The sequence below is a fragment of the Indicator indicator genome, chromosome 1 (assembly GCF_027791375.1).
Source record: "Indicator indicator isolate 239-I01 chromosome 1, UM_Iind_1.1, whole genome shotgun sequence".
NCBI lineage: Eukaryota > Metazoa > Chordata > Aves > Piciformes > Indicatoridae > Indicator > Indicator indicator.
This window is the reverse complement of record NC_072010.1, coordinates 26,204,648-26,230,731: the sequence shown is the minus strand read 5'-3', so window position 1 is coordinate 26,230,731 and position 26,084 is coordinate 26,204,648. Positions and strand designations below refer to the sequence as shown.

At 37.9% G+C, this 26,084-nt stretch overlaps 1 protein-coding gene across 2 annotated transcripts in view; it reads left to right on the top strand.

The window, feature by feature from the left end:
• Window positions 1-24,668, top strand: part of DCLK1 (doublecortin like kinase 1) — a 247,403-nt gene extending 222,735 nt beyond the window's left edge. The window contains exons 13-17 of one of the 2 annotated variants that reach the window (XM_054399454.1): window positions 72-168; window positions 2,046-2,126; window positions 9,428-9,541; window positions 15,151-15,224; window positions 24,504-24,561. In XM_054399454.1, the coding sequence (XP_054255429.1) occupies window positions 72-168; window positions 2,046-2,126; window positions 9,428-9,541; window positions 15,151-15,224; window positions 24,504-24,561 (424 nt within the window). Of the gene's footprint in view, window positions 1-71; window positions 169-2,045; window positions 2,127-9,427; window positions 9,542-15,150; window positions 15,225-24,503 lie in introns of both variants that reach the window. The other variant, XM_054399446.1, reaches the window with a different exon arrangement.
• The last annotated feature ends 1,416 nt before the right edge of the window (window positions 24,669-26,084 follow it).

Genomic DNA, 26,084 nt, shown 5'->3' with positions numbered 1-26,084 from the left:
GAAACCAGCTCTGGGAATAACTTTTTGTGTGGTTTTTGTTTGTTTGTTTTTGCTTGGTCTTTACTTTACAGAAGTGGAGATGATCAAGAAGTGCTTTTTGATCAGATTTTGATGGGACAGATGGATTTTCCATCTCCATACTGGGACAACGTTTCTGACTCCGCAAAGGTGTGTTTTATAGTTATACTATCTTTTCCTGCATTATTCCAAGTTCTGGTATCTAATGCATGTTGTTCTCTCACAGAGCTCGAGTTGACATGTCTCATACATCTCTAGCTACACCTATAAATTCCTCAGGGTCACCAAATATCTTGTTGTTTGACCACTGTCTGTCTGTTAGACTCCAGGTGGTTCTGAAATGGACCCTGTCTCTATATTCTGTCTCACACAACAGTGACACCAGCAGCCCTCACTGATGAAGAAAAATTTGAAGCAACTTTGCTTGACCTACACTTCTTATCTTGGAAGCTCTCTGGAACTGTGCTTTATATGTGCTTATGATGTGGACCAGGTACCAACCTGGAGCATTTAAATATTGTATAATAACATTATAGAGTGGCTGTTTTCTCCTTATTAATCCCATTAGATGATATGTCTGTTGCTTCCTTCTGCCAAAGAACCAGGCCTGGCATTGCCTGTAAGTCCTTATTGTTGTCAGTGTGGTATGAAATACAGACTAGTTCTGGCCACCAGTTCACAGACCATGGGCTCTTGGCACATGACACAAAAGAGGAAGAGCTTGAGGTGTGCTAAGTCAGGCACAGTTTTCTTCAGATACAGATCCTGACAGAATTCATTATACTTGCAGGGCAGATATAAGTTTTTAACTCTCATTAGTGCACCGGATTAATAGTTTAACTCACAGATTTTCTAGGGATCTGGCATGCACTATAGTTATGTGTATAAGAATATATATAGAGAGAAATAATACAGATGTGTATGTAAAACAGAACACCAAAAGCAAACCAAACCAAACCAAACCAGACGAAACCATAAAACTGTTCATGTGGTCATCCTGTAGATAAGTGCTTAATTTCTAACACTTTACTTCTGCAGCCTGTAAGGCAAATCCAGGCAAAACTGTTTTCCTGTTTATTTCAGTGTGAAAGTGTTTCATTAATTTAAAAACAAACAAACACAAATTTGGAAAGTATCCTAAATCTCCATTCTCTGGAGAATTACCTCCTACTTTTACAGATATGTAGAGGGTGATCGGGACTTTCAGCTTCTTAACTAATGAGGTTAACTAGTAAGGTTAACAGTCACAGAGTTGGAAGAACTCCTCTAAATCCCATTGTTGTGTTGTAGCAGGCTTTATTTCGTAGCCTCATTAAGGAGCTCTGAAAGTCCTTTGCCAATGATGTTCTCCTTTGAAACTCCTTCTAAGCAGTTTTGTGTAAAATTTCTGGGGTTTAGCACAAGCCTATTCATTTCACTCTTTCTTGTGATTAAGAATTATTAACTTTGTTCTTTGGTGTTACCCCTTCATTTACTGCCATACTACCATCCTATTTTCTGTGCACTCCGCTCACTGGTGAAATTAAATATGTGTTTATTTGCATGCTAGTTGAAAACTAGGTAAAAGCAGAGGAAATCAGATGATGAAAATGTTTTAAGTATTTTTTTTTAATATCTTCTATGTTATTTGTACAACAGTTAAAGTAAAATTCTCTATTTACTGACTTTTTTCCTACAGAGGGCTTGACTTTTTTGTAATGGGAAACTAATCTAATTTCATGCAACCATCTGATTTGTACATTATGCTTAAAAGCTTTTCACTTAAACAGTGGCTACAGAGCCTCTGTAGCTCAGAGCTGTCTACTAGTTTTCCAAGGTACTGTTAGACATCGATTTAAATGTTCAGCTCAAAGTTCAGCGTTTCATTGTTCTTTTCTTTTAGTAATCTTAACATATTTCTGCAATTGGTAGTTCACTGTCTCTTTGAGCACCCTTACATAATCAGTTGAAGTGAGCTTTAGCAAATTAAATGTTGGTTTGTTCTCTTGAAATGTTCTTTAAATTTGACTCAGTGTTCCATTTCTCAGGAGCTTATCACAATGATGCTTCAAGTAGATGTAGATCTGCGATTCTCAGCATTGCAAGTTCTTGAGCACCCATGGGTTAACGTAAGTACTTTTTTCAGGCTTGTAGATGCTGCTTGTAGTTTGGCACTTTGAGCTCTTTTCTGTAAAGTCCTTTCTATGCCCTTTTGGAGCCAGCACATTCTTAAAATGACACAGATTTAACTGGAAATAAGCTGGTTTACATGCTGGTTTTGTACATCACCCATACTTGTGGGTGGAGTATTCACAATTTTGTGCATGCTCAGCTACATTTTCTCTGAAATATTTTGGGTCAGGTTTTCAGCAAATCGCAACCACACTTGACAAATTTCTATCTCTAAAAATTTCTCTGTGTGTGTGTATGTGTTCAGTGACACATTTTGCTCTCCTAAAATTAGATTATTCTAAAATCTGGCAATCGTTTTTAAGAGTTATTGAACTACAGTCCACAGTTTTAAGCTTAGTTGATCCAGCATGAAACAGGGAAACCTTTAGAATCATATTTAGCTTCTGACATTAAAATACACATATATTAATGTGCAGACATATCCATTTAATCAGAGTTACCATAAAATAGTTGTTTTATGTATCCTGGCTTCTCTCTAGGCACCTGGACATTTGCCATAAAAGTGGTAATCAGTGAGGTAGCATACAGGTAAATCTGGCAGAGAATAAAGTCATTTCTCCTTAATTAACGTTAAGACAAGGAACACTACTTAGTATTTTAAAATTATTCCAAACTATTGAGTATGTCTTAAAATGTTTGGATTACAAGAAAGAAAAATTGGAGAAAATCCAGATTCAAACTCAGAAGAGAAGACTGAGAAAAGAAATACAATAAGGATGAGCAGAGAAAAAATACTAAAAGGAGGAAGAAATAATGTTTTGTTTGTTGGAAGTTTCACTGTGCAGTCACCCATGGAATACTATTTTGTCCCTCAACTGCTGTAAACAAAATCTTTTTCTCACTAAAGCACTATTCTAAAAATTCAAATACACAGTAATGTCAAATGTTATTTTTTTTTTTTTATGGAAGTGTCTTCCATATATCCCAGAATAGTGGTGATCAATTAAATGTTTTCCAAGTATATGTTTTAGTCTTACAGGCTCCCTTATTGTTTAAACTGGGGTTTTTTAATTGTAAATATTACTGTTCAAAGTAGTTCTGCAGTGTTTAAGGAGTGCAAGGATCCAGAACAATGTCTGATGAAAATCTTCTAATTTTTTTAAGATGACATTCAAGCAGCTGAAATACTAATTTTCCTTGGTACCAGGTGCTGTCCTTGGACACAGTGTTCTGTCACAGTTTATAATGATTTTTGGTGACTGAAATGTCTCTCTATCTACATGGAAGGAGGACAGGTTGGGATTTCTGGTGTGCTGCTGAGGAAGATGTGGAAGTGACTGATCAGAAGCCTCAGTGAGGCCAGGTCACCTGCAGTGTCAGCCTGCACTGTGTTTCAACTGCTGTTGAAGTTGCTGAAACATCACTTGTTTACACCACATAAGGATGTGGTCGTTAATCTTCCTCCTATTCTGAAAAATACATTGGAATTGTTAAAGCTACCCCTGCACACCTTTTGGGGTAGTTTTTTTTTTTTGGGGTGTGTGTGTTGTTTTTTTTCCTTCAGTTACACCATAGTGTATTTTAGAAAACCCTTTTAGCAAGATGTATTAAGAAGAGGTACATTTTTTTTGTCAGTAATGTGATGGTGATGGTGTGTAGGTGACATGAAGGCATGAGGGTCTGCTTCCCCCTCACTAGTGCCTGTTGATGGGGAGGGTGGGCAAAGGGGCCAGACGCTAAAGACTTTTAACATTCCAGAACTCCGTGAACCAAACCTAAGCTCTGGTTACCGAAGCACCCTGGCACATTCATGGGGTTTCATGCAGTAAGTTAAAATGTGAAGCTCTTTGTTAGAGGATGCTGTAAAGGCCAAGTATAAACAATTTGAAAGGGAGTTTGATACATTTTTGGAGGATGAGCCCATTGGTATCTATTAAATATGAGGGTCTGAATAACACTCTTGGCTCACTAAGTTCTTAAGTATTTGGTTGTCAGAAACTGGAGGATATACCAAGGAAAGTTCAAGACCTACTTGAACTTAAATGTCTTCATTAGATATATTATTTCATAAAGAGTGTCCATCATGCACTGTTGGAAACAAGACACCATATGGTCTTGCTCTGCTGTGCTTCTTGTAGCTTTATGCTGATTATAACCCTTTGTAATCAAGGCCTGTACTAGTTCTGTCCATAAATAAGTGAAACAAATATTCCATGACAGTTCTGTAATTTCTTCTTTTGTGTCCAGTTGCTGCTTTTAGTAGCTGAGATGAACCAATATTTCAACTTCAGCAATATACTAATGATAGTTCAAAGTGCAGATCAAAACCTCTTTTGAATTCTCTTATGTATCCTCCAGATATTTTTTTCTGGAAAGAGAAAGGGCTGCACTGAGATTGATTCAGGAAACTGATTGAGCATATTCCAAATATTGCTCCTATTTCAAGGCATCACACATGGAAATACTTAACATTAGACATAAAATTAACTAAATGGCACTAGAATCCTAGTTCACTTCAGGAGAAATAAGAACATGTCTGGGTTGAAACAGGTGCTTAGATGCTTTCATGATAAAGAACACTTCCCTGAAGTGGGTCTGGGAAGTGTGCAGTAGACAGCCTAGCAGAGACATCTTGCTTGTGTACAGAGGCAGAATGATACACTGGTGTCAAATCTGACCTCACATCCCCATACCATCATTTTCTTGACCACCTGCAAGTCTGTCACACAGTCTCTCTGTACCTGTACCTCAGGACAGGGAATTAATACTGTTTATAAGAGGTTGTATGATCTATGTGTCATAATTACTTCAGCAATTATCTGCAACTTCCAGTAAAACACTGCCTTTTTGAGAAGAAACGGCACAGGGAGTTTTCACCTAACACTCCATTTCCCCAAATAACCTGTTTAAATACTTGTCAGTGGCAACAAATGGTAGACTTCACTTTCCCTTTTCTTATTCTGGTTTTGAACCTATTTGTAGCGTGGTAAAGTTGCAGCTGAAACTCTGGCTAGGACAGCTGGCTTGAAAACTAGGCATGTGTTTTCTTCAACAGTTTGAAAAATTTCTTCTCTCTTTGATCAAACCTTTGATGGAAGTGTTGCAACTGCTTACACTGTATAAAACCATTTTGTAGATTGTAAATAACCATTCTACTTTATAGCTGCTTACTATGTGATTACTTGGTAAATTGCTGAGATTCCTGGAATGTGCTTTGGCAGTTTCAATAGGAGCCAACCCTCATTTCAGTTTCAGTTTTTGCTATAAAAATAGCTGGAATCTTCTTGGAAACTGCAAAACCTGTTATGGTCAGAGTCAGGCCAGTAAAGCAGTTCCTATGTCAATAATGACCCAGCTGTTTTCAATTCAAAAAACAGAATCTGAAAAGATGTTGGCTCCGTGCCACTACCACAAATGGAGATCTTGAATTCTAAATGAAATTCAGCAGCAGTTCCTTGCCCCCCTCCATTTCGTTTATTTGGATTTGTCTGTCCTATGAGGTACACTTAGACCTGGAAACAAATCCATCAGTTTATACCTCTCCTACAGGGACCTCCAGTCTTTCTTTTACCTGCTGAAATTCTTTGCAAAATCAGAGAGTTATAGAAGAGGACGGAAGCTTGAGGCCTGGCATTTTAAACGTTGATGCTATTGATAACCTGAAATGTACTATACAAGTTACAGGACAAACATGCTCTCTTTTTGTTGTAAAAGTAGTAAATATTTCCTGATGCACCACTGAGCAAAGAATGCTGAAAGGGATGCATTGCATTCTGTAAATCCTTCTCTGTTAAAGTAATCAATATAAAGTGTGGTGGAGGAGGATTGTTGCTGGAGGAAGAAGATGGCACACATCAGCCTAAAAAGAATCAGGAAAACTGGAACTTTTACATGTTTCCTTAAGCATGTCTTCCTTGGAAATTTGTGTGCAAAATAAATGAATGACCAAGCAGTAAATAATAATAAACTGAACATTGGTAAGGAAGTTAATTTAAAAAGACATTTCTTATTTGGCAGCTGCACTTCTTTTGGTTACACCCTAGGACACTGCCCAAAGGAAAATTTTCATGTAATCCTTAAAGGAAACAGAGTCCAAAAGCTTTTTCAGCAGTTCTATTTGCTCTAATTTCCTGCAACTATTTATATAATGACCTATTCATCTGATGCTTTTAGGCCTGGAAAGTAAAGCTTTTGTGACTGGCTTGTGAAATGGATCTGAGTGCTTTAGGGCAGTAGGAGTCTGAGAATCCTGAACTTTGTTCCATGTTTTTAACACTTCTTTTGCTTTGAGTAGTAATGTCTCCTGTCACAGGGAATGATGCAAATATGAAAGCAATGTTTATTAATTACTCAAATGATGCTGAGACCTTCTGCCTTTTTTTTCCTTTTTTTTTTTTTTTTTTTTACTTTTTGCAAATAGACCATGAAAGATACTTTGTGAAGGTATCTTAAGATCCCAAGTAGTTTACATTATCCAGGAGAAAACTCAAATTCTGGAACAGAGTTTTCAAACTACTCAATTACTGAGGCAGGCTCAGGAGAGCACTTGTTTCAGAGCATTAGCAGTCAATATTTTCTGAAGCTCATGACCCTTTAAAGTTCCCAGAGTTGAACACCAAAAGCACTAGTCATCTTTAAAAGATCTTGTTCTGGCTGTGAAAGCTGAGATGAAATTCTGTGATCTTAACCTGCTTCAAAAAGTAGTTTCTATAACAAAAAAATACAATAGGGAAAGGAAGAGTTAACCTCTTTGGCGACTGACATCCTTCCCATTGCAACAACCTGATGAAATTCTTGTCAGCAGTGTTTAGCCTCTTCTACAGGTCTATAACTTACTGTGCTGATTCTGGTGAATCTGATGCATTGTTTTTTTCACTTCTTGCCTTTTTAAACTGCAGAGCAGCTTCCTTTGTATGTAGCTAAACAGCTGTCATCTCTCACCCTCACTATCAATTTATTTTATTGTTGACTGAAGTGATTCGAGGAGCCAGCTACTATATATTAGCATGTTAATAAAGCACATGGGACTTAAAAAAAAAAAATAATAACTACTAAACACAAAAAGTAGTAAGAAATTTTAATAAATACGGAGTAATTCCCATATATCCCTATGCAGCATCTTAAATTGAGTTGGAAGATATTTTGTATGAAAGCTGAAGCCCAAAGTATGTGTCTCTGGAGCATTGCCACTGGAACTATGGGTGTGGTGCTTCACCAATAAAATACTACCACAGTCTTGGTAACTATTGTCTTCTCCATAATTTACTCTTTTGTCAAAATGACATGAACATTTGGCAGGTTTTCATGTCAAGAAAGCCAAGAGAATGATTCCACACCACCACCTCCCTAGTGAAGAAGAGTTCATTTTACAGACTTGCTTTCTTCTGGGAAAGGCAAGGTCAGCAGAAAGCAGGTTATTTTTAGGGGGTCATATACCACCAAGCCAAGACTCCCTGGTGCTAGACAATAATCAGCTACTGGGCTGTATTGTTGTGTTTTGTGTTTTGCAGCTGTGTGCACTTGACCATATTTTGCCAGCTGAGACAAGGGGTGAGTGAGGGATCTCTAAACACAAACTCCCCAAGATAAATAAATAACAAACCCCAACCAACCCCCCTAAAATTCCCATATGCTCACTGAACTCGTGATTTACTGCAGCCACTGTAACTCTTTAAGTGCAAATCTGAGAGGGAGGGGGGAGGGGAAGGGTCTGTCATCTCTCTCTGTATTCTGACCTTGTCTCTTATTTTTTATTTGCCTGTATTCTGCTAAGATTTCACTTAAGTGGAATTTAAGAACTTTTTCAACTCTTGATAGCAACACAAAATATGCAGTACCAGCTTGAGATGACTATTCCAGATGGCCTGTGACCTGATATCCAGCTTATTCTGCCTGTTCTGCAGTGTGTTGCCTATTCTGCAGATTGTTGCCTGAAGTCCTGCATATTCTACTAGTGGGGAAGTCCCACTGAGCAGTGGCTTTTTGCACTTTTTTTCCAGGCACAAGGAACTTACTTCCATTTCTAAAAATTATCCTTTCTTCCCTTGGGCTTGACTTTAACCCACTGACGTGCAAAACTGCAAACTCTTTTCTTTCTGCTAGGTTTATGCTTCAGCATTGAGGGTGCCTGTGCCAAGGTGCGGATAGACAGGTTTGCTCTGCAAAGCAGAATATCTCAGCTGGAAGGAGGCACCTCCCAGCCCAGCTGCATGCCTTCTGGTCTGGAGCTTGGGCACAGCTGGCTTGCTTGGTGTGTACGACACCAGAACGTGTGTCGGCCTCTGCTTGGCCATGCAGTTATGTGCCTACTTTTACCTCAGGTTAGCACAAGCTGAGAACATGTGTTTTTCAGCAGAGAAGAAGAGGCCACCCACAGCCAGCTCCAGCCCCTCTCTGCTTTCCCAGGCGGTCTGTACCTCTGTCTGTTCTTTCCCCACAGCATCCAAGGCTTGTGCACCTTGGGACTGAGGGCAGAAATTGCAGACCCTTGTTATCAGTCAGTCAGAGATATGATTTGCAGAGGTGGCTTTGTTTAACTATGGTTTTGGCATGGTTCAGTCATAGCCTGCAAGGAACACCTCAGAAAGCTGTGAGCTTGCGCCTAACCTGGCCTGCAGTCACATGCCATGATGCATTCTGGTGTTGGTGAGGTCTCATGCTCAGCTGTCCTGAGGGTCTCAGGCAGGTCATATCTCAGCTCCTCTCTTGTCTGTGTTTCCTCACCGTGGGACTCACTAAGCTGTGGTGGGAACATTCACTCGATCCCACAGTCCCCAAGCTTGTAAACTTCACTATGAGACAAGGACCTTGCTGGTGTCTCTCAGGGCTTTTGGAGATCCTGTTTTGCATCCTACCAGAATACATCTTCTGGTTTCTGTGATCTCTTGAGTGCTTCCTACTGTCGAGATCATTGTCTTCAAGTCTATGCAATGAGTAAACAGAATTATAAACAGATCTGAGTTTATCAAGCTTTGAAGTATCAATGGACCTAAAAATAACTGGGCAGTGGTAGTTAAGACATAGTAGAAAGAATAATAAAATTTTTAATAATTATTATTAATTAGCATTATCTAGAATTTGAAAGGAAGATATTCAGTAAAGAGGAAGAGAGAGGCTGGTTTGTGATGTAATATGATGTTTTCTTACAAATACCTTAGCCACATTGACTGGAGGCAATGACTGCCCCATATTTCATTACAAAATGCTTGTAAAGTTTTCCATATTGACAGCCACTATCAGAATCACCTTTATTTCACATTTTCTCTCTGAAGTTTTATTTTGCTTTATTTCTCTGCAGGATGATGGCCTTCCAGAGAATGAACATCAGCTGTCAGTAGCTGGGAAGATAAAGAAGCATTTCAACACAGGCCCTAAACCAAACAGCACAGCAGCTGGAGTTTCTGTCATAGCAGTAAGCATCTGAAATACACAGCTGAAACACTTCAATTTGTGTGCTCACAAGACAGTGTGAATTTTGGACATGTCACTGTAAGAAACCAGAGAGGGTTAATCTTTAGATAATTCTAGGATTTAATTAATATAAACATAGTTAGACTGGTATTCTGCACAACTTCTCCATTGATTCTCCTTGTGAGTAACATTGATATTTAACAGCCTTAGGATACATCCCCACAATGACTTCCACATTTTACCAGAAGACCAGTGGACCTAAGTCCAATGTAGTTTCAACAGTTGGAACTACAAGATCATTACATTTCACTTGGCAGCAGAATCACATGGATTGAGGCCACACAGAGTTTGTAGCAGAAGAACATCAGCATTTTAAGATAGAAATTACTGTAGAGTTGTAACAGAGAATCTATCTGGCAACCTAAGATTCACTTCTCTGAAGTCACTGAAGAGAGCTCTGGTGCCTCACTGCTACCTTACTGGTAGATACAAGTCTAGCCACTTCAGATTTAGCTGAGCAGCAGCATTTTACTGTACCATCACATGCAAGCTGCTTCCCTTTAGGTAGAAGGACTTAGGTGAGCTCCTTTTTGTTGTCTGTCATGTTGCAGTTTCAGTCTAGGTATTCCAGGTTAGAATGTGTTGGATCTTCTGAAACCAAACTTCTGACCAAGTTTTACTGAGTTTTCAATGGCATCCTCAGTGTAGCATACATCACATACATTTGTATTTTTCCCCAGAGATGAGCATGTGTATTAGGTATACATGCACACAGAATATATTCAATGTACTATGAGATTATTCATGCTAATGCCATTGAATAATAACATGCACATCCTTCACATTTTGGCTACATCTGCCTGTGTTTGTAAGCTTCTCTTTATTACTCATGGTAATGTTAATGCTCCAAATAGTCACTAAAAATAATTGACACATGAAACATAACCATTCCCATATCAGATTACTCAGTGTCCATTCCTAGCTTCCATAAATTGCAGGTGGTGTGACTGCACATGTACACTTTCTTGTACTGTTTCCGCTTTCATGTTTCTCAGCTCAGCCCCTCCAGTGGTGAGTTAAGTCAGCATGAAGTAAACTCAGCTCAGCACATGCAATCTGGCTCACAGGTGTGAACTGTTTGTGCAGCAAAACGGATACTCTCTCAAAGTTATTTGGTATAAGTACTTAAAATTTCAAGCTGTGCCTCTCTCATGTTTTTTCTTTACTCTTTCCAACCCTGAATGTCCTCAACATGGAAGCAAGTTGTTCCTCATGCTTTTCCTAGGTTTTCTCAGTCATCAGCTAACATAGCCAGCATTTATTTATTTTCATTTTTAAGCAATAATACTGCAACAACTCTCCACAACTAAAACATCACATACCCATTGCTCATCCGAAATGCAGGTATGTTCTGTATAGACTAGCCGAAACCGTGTTCCTTTTGAATGGACTGCCAGCACGCTTGTCCATGAGAATTACTGCTCAGATCCTCCATGCTAACGACTTCAAACTTAAAAGCAAGAAATTATGCCTCTGTCCTCATCCATCCCTCACCCTCTTTTTAATCTCCCCACCCTCCTGTTTTATTTTTTGCCCCAGTTGCTCTGCCAAGAAATTCTTTACAGCAGTTTGACACTTGAGTAAGGAAAAAGGCACCATAGTGAATCTTTCCACTGCAAAACATTATACATCGGGGGGAAGAAAAGTATATGTTTAATTATATCCTAATGGCTTTTATTTAGTTTTTAGCATTTTGACACCTAACAGATTCCTTTTAGTGGTCATCTCTGTGGGTGAACATCATAGTCTGGCACAGTTAACCCTGCAACTTGCCCTATAAAGTAGAAATGTTTAGAATATTTTTAAAGAATTCAGAAGGTGGTTTGATTAGCCTGTGTCAATTGTTTTCTAAAAAAAAAAAATGGAAGGCATGAGGAAGTATAGGCCTCTTTAGTGTCATGGTAATATTCCATAAAGTTAGATAATTTTTATTTTAAGAATAAATTGCATTTATTTCCTACAAAGCTAATTTAATAAGTAAAATAAAACCCAAACCAAAACAACAAAACCTTTCCTTGTTGTTTCTGCATTTGAAAGCATACTTAGTACACCTTTGACGTGCATGTCATCAGAGTTCTATGTTTGAGATTCTTCCTGTAACTGCAGTCTCAAATATCACAGAAGTAAATCTTGTTACCAAAGAATGCTCTACGTTTAGAATTTTCAAAGTATGTGCAGATGCTGTAACATATTGTTCGGCACTAAAGATGTGCACTAAGTACATTTTCTACAAAAACACTGTTTTACTGTGCCTGTATGTTTACTGTTAACTTTTTGAGAGAGTGCTTGTGTATATAATATATAGGGATGCCTTCTATATATTATATGACACATCTGTGTTTGTGTGTGTGTTTGTGAAAAGGTGTTCATATGTGCATATAATTATATAGCTTACTTAGTAGTGTAAAAGGTTAATATTTTGAGTTTCATGACTCCTTTTTTGTACCAGAGATAGCTAATCTGTAGAATTTAGTTCTTAAGTTGTCTTCACACTGGTATGACATTATATGCCTGTTTTCTTCAGTTGTGAGATGTAACACACCTCAAAGATCTCAAGGAGTATTTATCATATGCACCAATTAAAACTAATCAATATGAAAACTAAGTTCCTAAAAATGTGTTTATGGTCAGCTTGACTGTGAGGAGGTTTGAAGCCACATGTATTTTACATATGTTTACTGTGGCCACTGCTTCCTTCAGAGATGTGCAAATACATTGTGTGGACTGCCTTGGTTCAGATGTACATCTGCTATGTTGATGTGATAATCCACAGTAAAAATTGTTTCTGACCTTTCAAGGCAGAGACATCCTACAAGTTCTCATGCAAGTGTCCAGACTTGAGGTTTGTCCATATTTGAAGTCAGTTTGGACAAACTACCATAATGAACATGTGTGTGCCTAGCAAAGTAGTCCCTTTGCTGATGTAGCAAAAAAAAAAATATTCCTCAAACAAAATTAACTGTACAGGCAAAGAAACTTTTCTGTTAATACATGAATACATCATTAAAAGTTGTGCCAGCATAACTGTGTCAGTTGGGAAAAAATTCCCTTAAACCAACATCTCCCTGCCAGCAAAAATTTTAATTGGAGACCTAGCTTTTGAAACAGCAAGAGAATTAGCAAGTCTCTAAAAACACTGCTTGCTGGTGGGAGAGTAGGCAGGAGAAAGATCATTTTACTTGCCCTGTTCTTAGAATTTTCTCATAGGCACTGACTCCTGATCTCTGCTACAGAGACAATAGCTGGGGTAGTGCCCCTCCACTCTGTGTCAGAATGGCTGCCTCACTGTTAAGCGTGTGCCAAAATATTTGCAGGATCGGGTTTCTTGTTCTGTGATAGAGTTTATAAAAGATACTGCAGTAAAAACATAAACCCAGACCTTTACTAAGTAGTCTTTTTTAAATTTGAGGATAGATATTTTCCTTCAAGTCTTCAAGGATATTTTTTTTTTTTAACTTTTTTCTTGTTCTCTGTGGCCATGAAACAATACCCTGTGGCTGTACGCACTGAGCTTTAGTGACAATGGCTAAAGTGATCAAAGAGCCAAAATATTTTTTTTTAATTATTCTGCTTTCCAGAGGTGTGCTGTAATTCATTCTATGGACTGAGCATCATTGAATTTGTGTTCTTGTCCGAAGTCTTATGTATGTTGTCACTTTTGTGCTTGTATTTTCACCATTGTTAAGACAGAGGAACAGACTAACAAGAATCTTCTCTGAAGGCTGTATGAGGTCTCTGTCTTGACAGTGGGATTAAATTCCAGCTGGAGACTCAGAGGAATCAAGCAGGACAGCAAAAGAGAAAAGCTGATCAGAAAGTTGGTGCAGCTTGCTGCCTCTTGTGCTGTCCTCTCTGTGTTGGGCACAGTGGCTTGGGGCAGTGGGTGGGTCCTTGCCCTGCCTTCTGCCGATTTTAGAGTAGAATTACAAAATCCAAGGGGCGTTTTTAGCGATGGGGTTTCTTGGGTGATGAAAAAGAGAAGCCGAGTTTAGTCTGTGAGTTTTATTTGACTTAAAACTAAACCCGTGCCTCAGCTATCATTTCCCACCTCTGGTCTGGGTTGTCCTGGGCTCATTGTCCACAGCCGGTTTCTCATGGCACGTCAATGAAATTGTTTCAAATCGCGTTAGGAAGCAACTCTCCTGATTTTCTCCGTATTAGTTTTTAGCGGTTCTATTTTTAGGGCAGTATTTTCGATCTGCCTTTTAATCCGACACCTTGTTTGCGTATTTTGTGTGCAGCGCACAGGGAAGCCAGTAGATGGCAATAGCAGACCGAGGTAGTGAAGACAACAGAGCATTAACTCTTAGGTGCAAGGTTCTTCTGGTTTTAAATAGGAAGCGTCCTTTAAATAATTCGAAATGACATGAAAGCGACATTGTTTTACCCAAATGGAATAAATTATTAAATTCTACACTTGCAGGGGACTCATCAAGAAAAATTGAAATTTGCAGGTAGCTCCTTGCTACCTTTGAATTGGTTGGTAACTGGAAATGTGTTGAACTGCTCTACTGAATTTAGAATAAGAAACTGTCATTGTTATTGGAAATATATGCCACGCTCCTATTGAAGCACAAAATGGCCTTTTTTCTTCATGGGGCAAAATGTAAAAAATACCACAACTAACAATTTTGAAGCAGGCAGCGTCTTCCTCCAGATATTTCCCCCTAAAATTTCATTTAAATTAGCTAAATGATGTCTCCACCGTCTGTTAGTGCAGCACAGGACAGTTAGAGAAAGCAACACATTTTCTTTGTTCTTGTGCACATGATTCTGCTAATGATAAACTAAACTTAAAAGATCTGTATTCTTTAAGTAACATCACGAGCACACTTTCCTGGACACAATGTTAACTTCATTTCCATTTTGACTTTAATTGGTGCAATTTTAAACCACGTAGATTTGTACTGTTATCTTTTTGAGCATGAGGTGTAAGCTGAAATGATAAACAATGATATTCATGGCTCTGAGTAGTCCTACTCTCCAAGGTTAACGCATTTCTAGAAATGAATTACCATGATTGATGGGGTATCAAAACCTAATTCTTTTCATCTTTACACATTCCATGATTATGAAGCAGTCTAATTTAAGCCTTGTGTAGCCTGTCTAGCCTGCTCCTTACGATGGTTGCACTGCTTTTTTGAAAAAAATAATTATTAAAACTCAGTTTAATTGCAAAAGATAATTTTCCATTTCTGGTATGTGCAACTTAAAAGGGCACTTCAGTCTTTGGAAATAACAAGATATTTGTCAGACTTTTAAATGAATGCATTATGCATTAAGTAACCTATTTCACAAACTCCATTTTAGTTCAATTAAATTGACTTATAATTTAGCAAACCCGAATCTAGAGTTAGTATCCTTTTATTTCTTCTTTTTATTTATTTTTTTTTTTTTTTTGTCTCTGATACTTGGCCATAGGATGTTAGATAAGTGCCTTCTGAAAGTGAAAACAGTAAATATGCACTAAATAAGGAACAGCTTGCTCTGGAGTCTGAATTCTGTAGCCTAATGTTGATCCACTGAGTTGCCCCGTTTCTCTCTGCTCAGCTGGACCACGGGTTTACCATCAAGAGATCAGGGTCTTTGGACTACTACCAGCAACCAGGAATGTATTGGATAAGGTATGAGATGGTGCAGCACCAACAGTCAGTGTTTCCATGGCAACGTGCTGGCAGTCTCCATTAACCAGTTCCTTCAGTGGATAAACATGCTTTTTGATTTGTTATCCGGTCCATATGCTGCTTTATCAGTTTCGTTTTAATCTTGATTGAGATACCACACCCCCTCATTCCCTTTCTTCACCCATCCCTCACACTCACATTGCCAGCTTTCTCTTCATTGCACATGCTCAGTATCAGTTCCTCTGTAGTTAAAAGGACAGTGTATATAGACAATCTACCAGATATGCTGAAGTACGCACCCTCCCCCTCCCGATTGCTTGTTAAGGCATCTGCTTCCCCCGCGCTCCTGTTCTGAAACACACGGAGCAGCAACAGGCTCTCAGCATATATTTTCCTCTTTTCCCATGCGAGATGTGGAACTATATACTGTCATTTTAAACCCACTAAACACAATCCTTACCTTAGATTGCACAATGCATTTACATAACGCGGGCCGTAGAAACTCTCCCAAGTTCAATGAAATATAATGCATTGTATGTGCGGGTAAGCTTGTGTTTCTAACAATGCATTCTTTCTCTTTTCTTTTAAAAACCCTTTTGATACCTATTTATTTTGGTTTGGTTTTTGTTTTTGTTGTTTTTTTTTTAATATTGCATGAGTCTTTTGAATATCTTTTTCTTCATTGTGTAACTGTGCCAGGGTTGTCGTTAGCTGGCTTAACCTGTATGATGAAATGGGGCTCTGGGTGGGACGAGGTTGTTCTGGAGCGGGGCCAAGGAGTGATCCAGGTCTGATAGCCCACTCGAGGGCCGTGTACCTCCTCAATCAATCCAGAACCCTGGAATTTCCGTCGAGTGGTTATTTGCTGGCTTTTTTCCTTCTTGTTGCTCATGACATTCACAAGACCTGCATTTTGATAGCTGGAGAAATTTGTCAGAGTTTCTCAGCAGATCAGCACTTTCTAACACTGCACTGATTGAAGCCTTCAAAAACTCATCTGTGAGGTATTTGGGGAAAAAATCAGCAAATTAACCACCTTAGCAAAACAGCAGAGACGGTCACTGCGAGTATTTCCAGTAAAGTGAAACTCCCACCCTGGATCATTTCACTGAGTGCATGGATCTGGCTAGAGCACGGTTTCCATAAAGCCCAGCAGTTCCCTGAGCACACACTGAGGGTTAAGTAGATACTGATATGGATGTTCTGGGGAAACAATAAACAAAAAAAAATCCTATTTTTCAAGCAAAAAGTAGAAAAGTAGTTCCCATCCATCAGTGTTTGGGAAAGACTTTCACTCCAAGTGCTCGCATGTGCAGCGGTATCTGTAATTCCACTTGTGTCGGTGGCTATAAGCCTATCATGACCTGAGAGGACACAGAAAAATCTGCTCCTTCTATCTTGTCACTTGGCATCATGCTTCACAGGTTCCAGCCCTGTAACACAGATGAGAGACGGCAGCACAGCATCTGTGCTTTTTTGGTTTTGAAGAAGGGGGGAATGGGGCTTGAGCGCCCAGCTTTAGCTGACTGTGAGTTTGCCAGTATTAGAGAACTTGTTCTTTTTTGCTTACAAAGGAAAGATGGCATTTTGTGTCAAGCAGAACTTTGTCAGAATAGTTGCAAATTCAATGCCTCCTCTGTCAAATGGGGAAAAGCTCACATGAGCTTTATTTATCTTCCTGGATTTTAAATGCTCTGTGATCAGTTTACTGATATCTGCTTTTTTTTTACTCCTACTCTGCTTCACTTTTTTTATTTTACAAAAGCGAGCAAACAAAAAACCCGCAAACAAAGAGAAAAAAAAAATAAGACCAAAAAACCCCCCTATCTTTCCATTTTCTATACGTGATGTTTGGCTCTTTTAAAACCCCACTTCAGAAGGAGCAGACCACCAGAAACAGGAACCTCTGATAAATCCCGGCACCTCTCCTTTCAGATTGGCCTTGACTCAGTTTAACTGCATAGCTCAGATTTTGAAACAAACCATATTGAGAAGGTAGGTGGGGGGGAAGGTGTTAATTCTTCAATTTGGTTAGTAAATAAATAAGTGCTATTAAAAAAAAAAAAAAAGGAAAGAAAGAAAAAGGCTATTTGACTAAAACACTAGTAACACTAGTAATGGCTGCCATCAGCATGCAAAATGACACATCCCTGAATAATGGGCTGGAGCAGATGGGCGATAATCTCTCTTATTCATACATAAACTGCTCTGTTTTCCAGCTGGGGGCAGTAACAACAGTGTTTATAATTAGTGCTTTCTAAACAGGGCACCTAGTGTGGAAAAGCAGATTGGGAGAGCAGGGCTCCTAGGTGTAGATGCTTAATTAGGAAATACTCTAACAGGGGGTACCTCTGAACAAGCACTGCCCAGTGTTTGGTCCTCTTTCATCTCTGAGAAACAAGCAACTGCTGTAGTGACCAGCATTTTTCTCTAAATAAATTCATTTCATTGTAGCAACTATTTACTTCTTAGTAGCATAAATGTGAATGTGTAGAGGTTTGTCAATTCCCGTCTACAAAACAGTTAATTTTTCATTGGTCCATGAAAATTAACCTGAATTCACATGTACAGCAAAAAATGAAATTAAGTCCCAAGGAAAATGTAATGCTCCCTTTTTTGGTGTTCCTTAGTTCGTTCCTTTTGATCGTTTTCATCCCTGGTTTCCAGCAGTCTTCTAAAATATCTTTTTAAAGGGCACTATTTCCTCTTCTTCATTTGCACCCCAGACTGATATATATCTTAAAAACAGCCCTATAACGCTGTCAGGAATCAGCCCTGCCAGAAGTGCAGAAAAGGCCAAAGTCCTGGAGGTTCCAGTTAAACCCCCACAGTCTGTGCTGCCCCAAGGCTGGTGAAACATTTTTGTTCTTGATAGCCAAGGAAGCCAGACTTGGTGCAGGTGGGTAATGGCCGTGATGCAGTCACATATTCATTCATCCCAGATTACCAATCTCAACTCCAGTGGAAGATAGCAGAGATCACCTGTCTCTGAGTAGAGATACTGTGCTTGGGTTTTCTTTTCTTTTCTTTTCTTTTTTTTTTCTTTTTTTTTTTTTTTTTTTTTGTTGTTCCCCAAAGACAGCCCATTCTCCGATAGATCTCTTTGTGAAAAGATTAAAGCAAATGCAATCATCTTTCATAATTTCACTCTGTTGGAATTAAGCAACAGCGATCACAAAAAAAAAAAAAATCAAGTGGCACCTGCCTTGTCCTTCAGAAATAACATAATTGATAGATTTGCTTTTTTACAAGGAACAAGATATATTTAACTGAGGCTTTTGACTGTGTGATTCCAGGTTTTGGCTTTCTTGTAACTAAGCCACACTATTAAAAGTGGGAATATTTCAAGCCTTCTCTTTAGCCCCAAGCATTGCAATAGCCTTCTTCATCTGCTTTAACTGTTCTGCACAATGGCAGCACATTTTGAAGGCACTTCTTTGCATAACTTGCCAATGTTTTCCTTGACCCTGAATTTCCTTACTGGTGCTAGTTTATATCTGAATATTAATATTATTTTGATCTGCTGCTGATAGAATGTCCTGAATTTTCTGCTATTTCTGGACTGATTCAGAGTATCAAGGAAGCACCAGTATAAATCGTTATTATGTTATTTTCTGTATAACCACAGACACTATATAAAAGCTAAAGGGGCAAAATAAAACCCAGGAAATGTATGGGAAAGTCATCAATGATCTTATTTACATAATGACAATAGCAAGGAGATGAGTTACATTGGATACTTAACGAAATCATCAATCTAGCCAATACTGATTTAATAAAATACTAGAATTTTGAAACACAGTTCTCACTGTCAGAGTTAAACAAATATCTGAATAGCTCATCTCAATATCCACAGTTCCATCATCTGTGTTTTATTCCTAGTTCCAATTACTTTGCATCTGTTACTTACACCTGCCCCAAGCAGATACAACACACTTTCAAGTCATAAAGTTATGACCAGACATCTTGACAGTGGGACAAGGAAGTAGGGATTCAGGCTTGCTGCCTGTGAAGTGCCTTTTTTATATTGTAACCCCCCCTGTGAACTGAATATTGGTAAAAACAAGAAAACATCTAAACTAATTTTAAATCTCTTCTCCTATTCTTTGACTAAAACAACCACAACTGATTTACAAACTATAAATAAAATTCATCCATGCAAACAACTTGGCGCTAAAGCTTTTCCATGTGTGATTGAAACCAGCTGAGGAATTGTGTCTCTAAAATCAGGGGATGTCAAAGAGTAAACACAAACTTAAATATAGCAATATGAATTCAGCAGTTGTATGTGTAGAATACTCCTCTTTGTATTCACTCACCAATACAGTACAAAGCATACATGAAATTCATTTGGTTTTATTTTTTCTTTTTCTTTTTTTCTTTTTCTTTTTTTCTTATTTTTCTTTTTTTTTTTTTTTTTTTGCTTTCATTTTAGCTAAATTTCATGTCTGAAGTTACATGGTGTGCTAAAGCACTGGCCTGTTGTATTTGGAGGTCTAGGTTCAAATCCACTCGATTAATTTGTCCCCTCGATGTGGTCATTTGCACGTCTCCAAATTGCCGTGTAACTTGACTTAGTTACAGCTTGTGCCTGAGGGGCTAGAAGTAACATTTGTCCGTCACTCCTGGACTGAGGTGCATTGCTAAGTTTGAAGTCCTCTCCAAAAAGTGTCTTGACTCATGAATCAATCACACACACACACACACACATATATATATATATCTTTACATTTATATATATATATATATGGGTATATTTAACCTCAGACACCCATGGAAAAAAGAATTTTAAAGATCAGTCTGAAGTGCTGCCAGGCTCATGCCACAAGCATTATTTAATGATCATCTTTATAGTCAGAAAACCTGCCGTTGCATATCTCAGTGTATCGAGGTCAGGAGGCAGAAGCTGAAGGAAATAAGATTAAATTATCTAGGTGTGAACATTTAAATATGTGCATACACATATGTGTATATAAAAGAATGAACTGGAAGAAAAATACCAGGGTTTCACTATATATCTCCATGTAATTTCACACACTAAACAGTGCATCACAAAAATTACAAACAAATTGTAAATACGCTCCTGTGGAATGAAAACGAGTGGAGGGTTTCTTAGATTAATGCGAGAACAGCTGCATCCCCAGTTCAGTCTCCTGGCTGGTATGAATAATGGATAGGCTAGGAGGCAAAATGTGCAGTAATGTTCTTTTATTAATGAAACGAGTATATATCTATATTTGGTGGCCAGCAGTAGATTAAGACAAGTGAAAAGAGAACCAATACTACTCACATTCATAAAATGGAGTTACTTCAATCCAATAATTACTGACCTGACAGAAAATATCACCACACAGCTAAAATAAGGCACTTCCTACTGCAAATCCAACACAGGTATCAAAGCAGTTGGACTTTTTGAATTCCTGTTCATAAACACAGAGTTCAGCGTTTTTCCCAATAACGAACAAATTTTTATGACTCAGGAGTCCTGCAACATCAAGAGGCAGAAACTGAGATAAAGACAGTCCCTGTGGTAAAATGTTGGGAAAATGCTAGCTGCACCTTAGTATATAGGTGACAGAAATTATGATTTTAAAATAATGGCCCATTACTTTGAATTAAATGCATTTCCAAAAATGGCTTGTTAGCCATTTGGTACTGAGTGTCAGGATTACTAAATGTTGATGCAAAATACATTAGTGCTTAATGAAGTGCTTCAGACTCATCAGCACCGAACTATTAGAGGCAATCCACTTATCTGCTGCTGGATAAGAAGCTCTACATTTCCTCACATGGATTGTAGGAGGACAGCCACATATCTTAAGTAAAAATGCTTTCCTTACATTTTAGTTACCATTGCTATCATATAGTGCTCAAGGTTCTTACTCTCTCACCTCAAGCTGGGAAAAAAAAAATGTCAAAATGTGATAATGAAAAGCTGGGATTTGCAGCCCTGTGAAGCATAAGTGCACTTCAGATCCTCTTATTATTTATTGAAAGAGTAGCTTAAAGTAGAAATGCCTGAAAATCCATAATGGACTGGTTCATGCACCAGCGAACCACCCAGCTGAATAGCAGATGAAATAATACATCTATTAAACCAAGGCAATGTGTCTAAGAGGCCTTTGTTGCAAAAACAGTAATAATAATGAAAAAGCTGATTTTTGATATGCCCACGTGCGCTAGAGGATACAGCAGGTGAAAACTGCACTTGTGAGACATATACAGTCAACATTCTAAATGTATCTTACCCTCTCCCCTGCCTTCCAAAGCATTATTCTATCGTGTTTTGAAATTCTGTAGAGGTAAAATATAACTATGGCCTCATTAAATGAAAAATAGCATTTGTGCAGGATGCAGAGTGGCAACACCATCCGGCTGCGTATGAGACCCTAGCAGCCTGAAATGTCATTGCAACATTGGGCAGAATAAGCCAAGTGCTCTTGTAAATTCTGTAGGACTTGTGAGCGCTCCATCTGTGGCCAGAAGTGACCCATTTTGTAGTTCTGACATGTTAAACACATTAGAGTATGACCTGTGTTTTTTTCTTTCACTATAAAAATACTCCTTTCTTTGGGTCTCTGTAACTTCATACATTTTTCTTTGATAAGCTCTTTGGGTGAGAAAGGCTCTGAATGTCTCTCAATCCAGGACAGTAATCACAATAATGCCCCTGAGTCCACCAAGGTGTCTTGACAAAGATCAATTAAATCAAATTAAAGGGAGACTTTGGATAAAATTATGAAGAAAAACATAGTCTCAAAATATCCCACGAAGTTTCTGAAGAGTTAAGAAGCCAGAAATACTTAGTTCTACAAACTACAGAAAAAGGTGCTGGATTAGGTGAGGTCAAAAGAGACTTTTTCTTAATTTTTTTAAACAGAGACAGGAAGTGCTTTCATGTATATTTAAACAAATAAATATGTTTAAACAAAAGCCCCCCAGAGCTTCCTCATAATAGCAGAAATCTAATACCTTGGGGCTTATTTTATAAAGACATCATCAAAGATGTCCAGATAGTTAATTATCTAGTTTTGCAATTTTAGAATTTTGTCTTAAAAAAAACCCAGCAATGTCCTAGGCTCAATGTAAAAATTAATCTTTTATTCAGGAGTATTTTCTTCTGAGTAACTTATCTAATTTTAAATATCTTCACTTTTTTTTTTTTTTTTACATATACATTTACCATTCTCATATAGCAGGTTTAAAAATAAATTTTGTATTTAATATAAATATTTTTATTTACTCAACCAGAAATATTTCACTTTCTGAGAGGAGATTATCTCTTACCACAGGATGATGTAATCTGGTTTAAACCTTAAATATATGCTTATTTCCTCTAAGCGTAAAAATTCTTTTAAATGGAAATCTGTATTTTATAGAATGGTAATATATGCCATTCTTTTCAATTTTCACACAGAATTACATACTGTATGCAGTATATTCACTGTGTGTAAAAGATATAGGTATTCTTCTGTTTCACATTAAAAAATAATCAAAAACTGAATTGGTCCAAGGCTAAGAAACATAGAAGGCATCGAAAATACTAATTAGATTGCTTAACCCATAGATTAGCAGTAAACAAAGAAATTCTCACCAGATGGGAAGTGTTGTAATTTATAGCAATTATTATATAAAATATGGGGATGAAATTATAGGACTTAATTATTTTACTCCTTTAAAGTAGTGCTATGTGGGTTTGAAATGCAAAAATAATAAATCAGCAATTTAACCTAAGTTCTTTTGATATAGTAACTCTGTGCTCTTGCCCATCTTTCTGTCTCTGTTACATCCCTATTGAATGCTGATTGTGTTATTTTAGAGCATGGGTTCCTTTAATGTTACTACTCTGCATCAGTGTGATGGATTTAGTTTTCATTTTGTTCTCAAAAATATGTTGGCTATAAATAAATACATCTCTGCTATCCTTTGAGGCTCACACTATAACTGGTAAATTTTCTAGAGAAATCAGTCATGTGTCTCTCAAGAGACAAGAGTAAATCCTTTGAAGCAGAATAACCTTTTGGCTACTTTCTTTTAAAAGGAGATTTTCATACTAGGGACAAATTTTACAAGTGCTAGCAGTTAAACCAATTCATTTTTCCACTTTATTGTTGCCTCCAGAGCCATGATCAGATATTTGCATTTTGTATGTCATCTTACCAGCCACCTGACTTTTCCAGTTTTGCTTTAAAAAAAAAAAAAATCACAGGCCGTACTTTAAGAAGGCAGCCCTGCTTCAGAAGGTAGTGAACTGTATGTCAAAGTGCTTTTGCTGAATCAAGGCCATCCTGTTGAAATTGCAGTTTTACAGCGATTTCAGGGACTAAAGGCTAATACCCTGTAATCAAGAAAAACAGCAAAACCCAGTCTCATGCTTGAAATCATTAGTCAGACTTGGGCTGCCCTTACCTGGATTGCAGTTGCACCTTGTAAATGTGCCAGAAAAGCAGAAGAAAGGATGTGGCTGGAAATTACAGCCATTTTATTAAGACTTGTATTCTCCATAGTGGCAGAAACTGATCAGAAAATAAAGCCCGTCAAGTAAACATTTTTCTTTCCCATTCCTTTGTATTCTAGATAGACCTAGATAAAATTAGCAGAGTATTTAATTCAATAGACCCTGGTTAACAGGAAGAGACAGGGTGGTCAGGCTAAACGGGTCTTTCCGTCAGAGCTCTTCAGTGTTCTCCCTAAGAACATCCATTTTGCAGCATGAGGAGGTGTCAAAGAGCTGGGCTAGCTCCCTTCAGTGTTTGTTTTTCTCCCTTGTCTGACAACTTCATCACAATCCATCTTTGTTAGCCGATTGCACTAAGTTGAACATGGGTGAGTGTGTATCAGCCTTCATTAGGTCAAATCAAAGACAAGCGTGCATCTCTGCCTTGCCTGTAGGAACAGATTTATACTTTGGGGGGACGGTAGGAGGGGAGGAGGAGGGAGGGAGGAAGGTCAGTTGGTATTTGGCTTGAAATTTGAATCTATTAAGGGGTGAAATTAATAGCATCCAGAAGTAGAACATATGGCATCCATATATATGGTACTGTATCTACTTGGTGATGTCATGCTACCTCTTACGGTTTGGGAAGTGCACTTTTTAAAGCATTTAGCTATGTTGTGGGCTCGACTCTTCAGACTTGACTGAGACAGAGCAGGTTTAATTTTGGTCTGAACATTTCTTACCCATGGTATTTGCAGGCCACATAAAAAGTCATGGTTTTCATTAGACTGCATTGCACACACAGCCTAATTTCATTTATTCTTATTTTATGCCCCTGCCAGACCACCGCTCTTGATAAGGAGAGGCAGGTTTTCCGACGAAGATGCAACCAGGATGTGAGGGGACGTTATAAGCCACAGCAAGCTCCACCTGAACTCAACTCCGAATCGGAAGACTATTCACCAAGTTCATCCGAGACTGTTCGCTCACCTAATTCACCCTTTTAATAAAACACTTTTACTCAAAAGTCTTGGCTTTAACCCTTTGAGACCCTGAAAATCCTTCAGAACTGTGTGAAGTAATCACAGCTGATCTATCCAGCAGTAAACGCTGGGATGGTGGAACACAAAAGGGTGCTCGCAGAATCTTTGTAAGAATCGTTTCCTAATTGATTGAAATACTTGTTCTCTGTTTAGATTGTAACTTGCTGCTAATTTGATCCTCAAAGGGTTAAGGCTATTTTGCTTTTTTTATTTAAAGATAGAAGCAATGAATGTTTTCATCAGTGGAGCTAGGAACTGCAGTATGTAATTTTAGCACATGTTAACCCTCTGAGTAAATGATCAGCTTAAATCTTGACAACCCATATTAGGGCTTTATTCTGGCTATGTTGCTTTTATACGCACATATCTTTTATAGTACCCTAAAATTCCTTGCCTGTTTCTGGCCAAAACAATACCAAACACACTATTGCTTAGGGGTTGCAAACATAAGCTTTAAAAATTAAAATAAAATTAAACAAACACTATGTTCTACAGCAGCTCTCTCTAAACCTGCATTATACTTCCACAGGAAGTAGCTGTTGTGGGAGGATATTATACAGGCTAAATGGGAAATTCAGTTTAGGGCAACCTCATAGTTTACAGAAGCTGACATGATGATGGCCACAAAAGGTTGCTTCCCTATCGTTTGCTGCTAATAACAATGCAGAGTCTTGGAAAATGGCTTGAGGACATGTTCTGTCATGTAATGGTATGTAATGATCTAGTTGAGAAGTTACTGGTTCCTTTGTCTCATGTTCAGAAATGTACAGCATCCTGTCATGTACAGGCAACCAGTCATGACCTGGTTATTCCAAGAAAGTTGCTTTCAAAGATTAACGTGGATGAGAATTACCCTTACAATAACTAGAGTACTTTTAAATGGGGGGAAATGTGAGTCATTTAATATATATGTAAAACCTAAACTGAATTAGCAAAAGCATTGTCTTAGAATGGAGAAACTAAAAGTGATTCACCAGTTCCATTTGTAATACTTAATAAAATGGGCATTTACACAGAGTATACATATTTCTGGTTTATTAGAACCTCAACACAGCATTATAGCATTTTATTTAACCATTCTCCTAAAGGTAGCTTTCACAGAAACATTACACTTTGTAGATTTCTGCTTCAGCTGTGATAATTTGGAAGAAAACTATTATAAAATCACTCAGAATTTCATTTAAGTAAAAAAAGACAACTTCCAAAATTTATTCTAAAACAATAAAAAAAATTATGAAATTTATACTTTCCTCTTATTACTCATATAAAAGGGAAGCTTACTTCTCTAAAGTTAAAATTTTCTCACAGTGTTTTTAAAAAGTCACAAACACATTGCTTCTCTCTCCTCACCCTTTCTCTCTTTTTCTTTCTCCCCTTTCC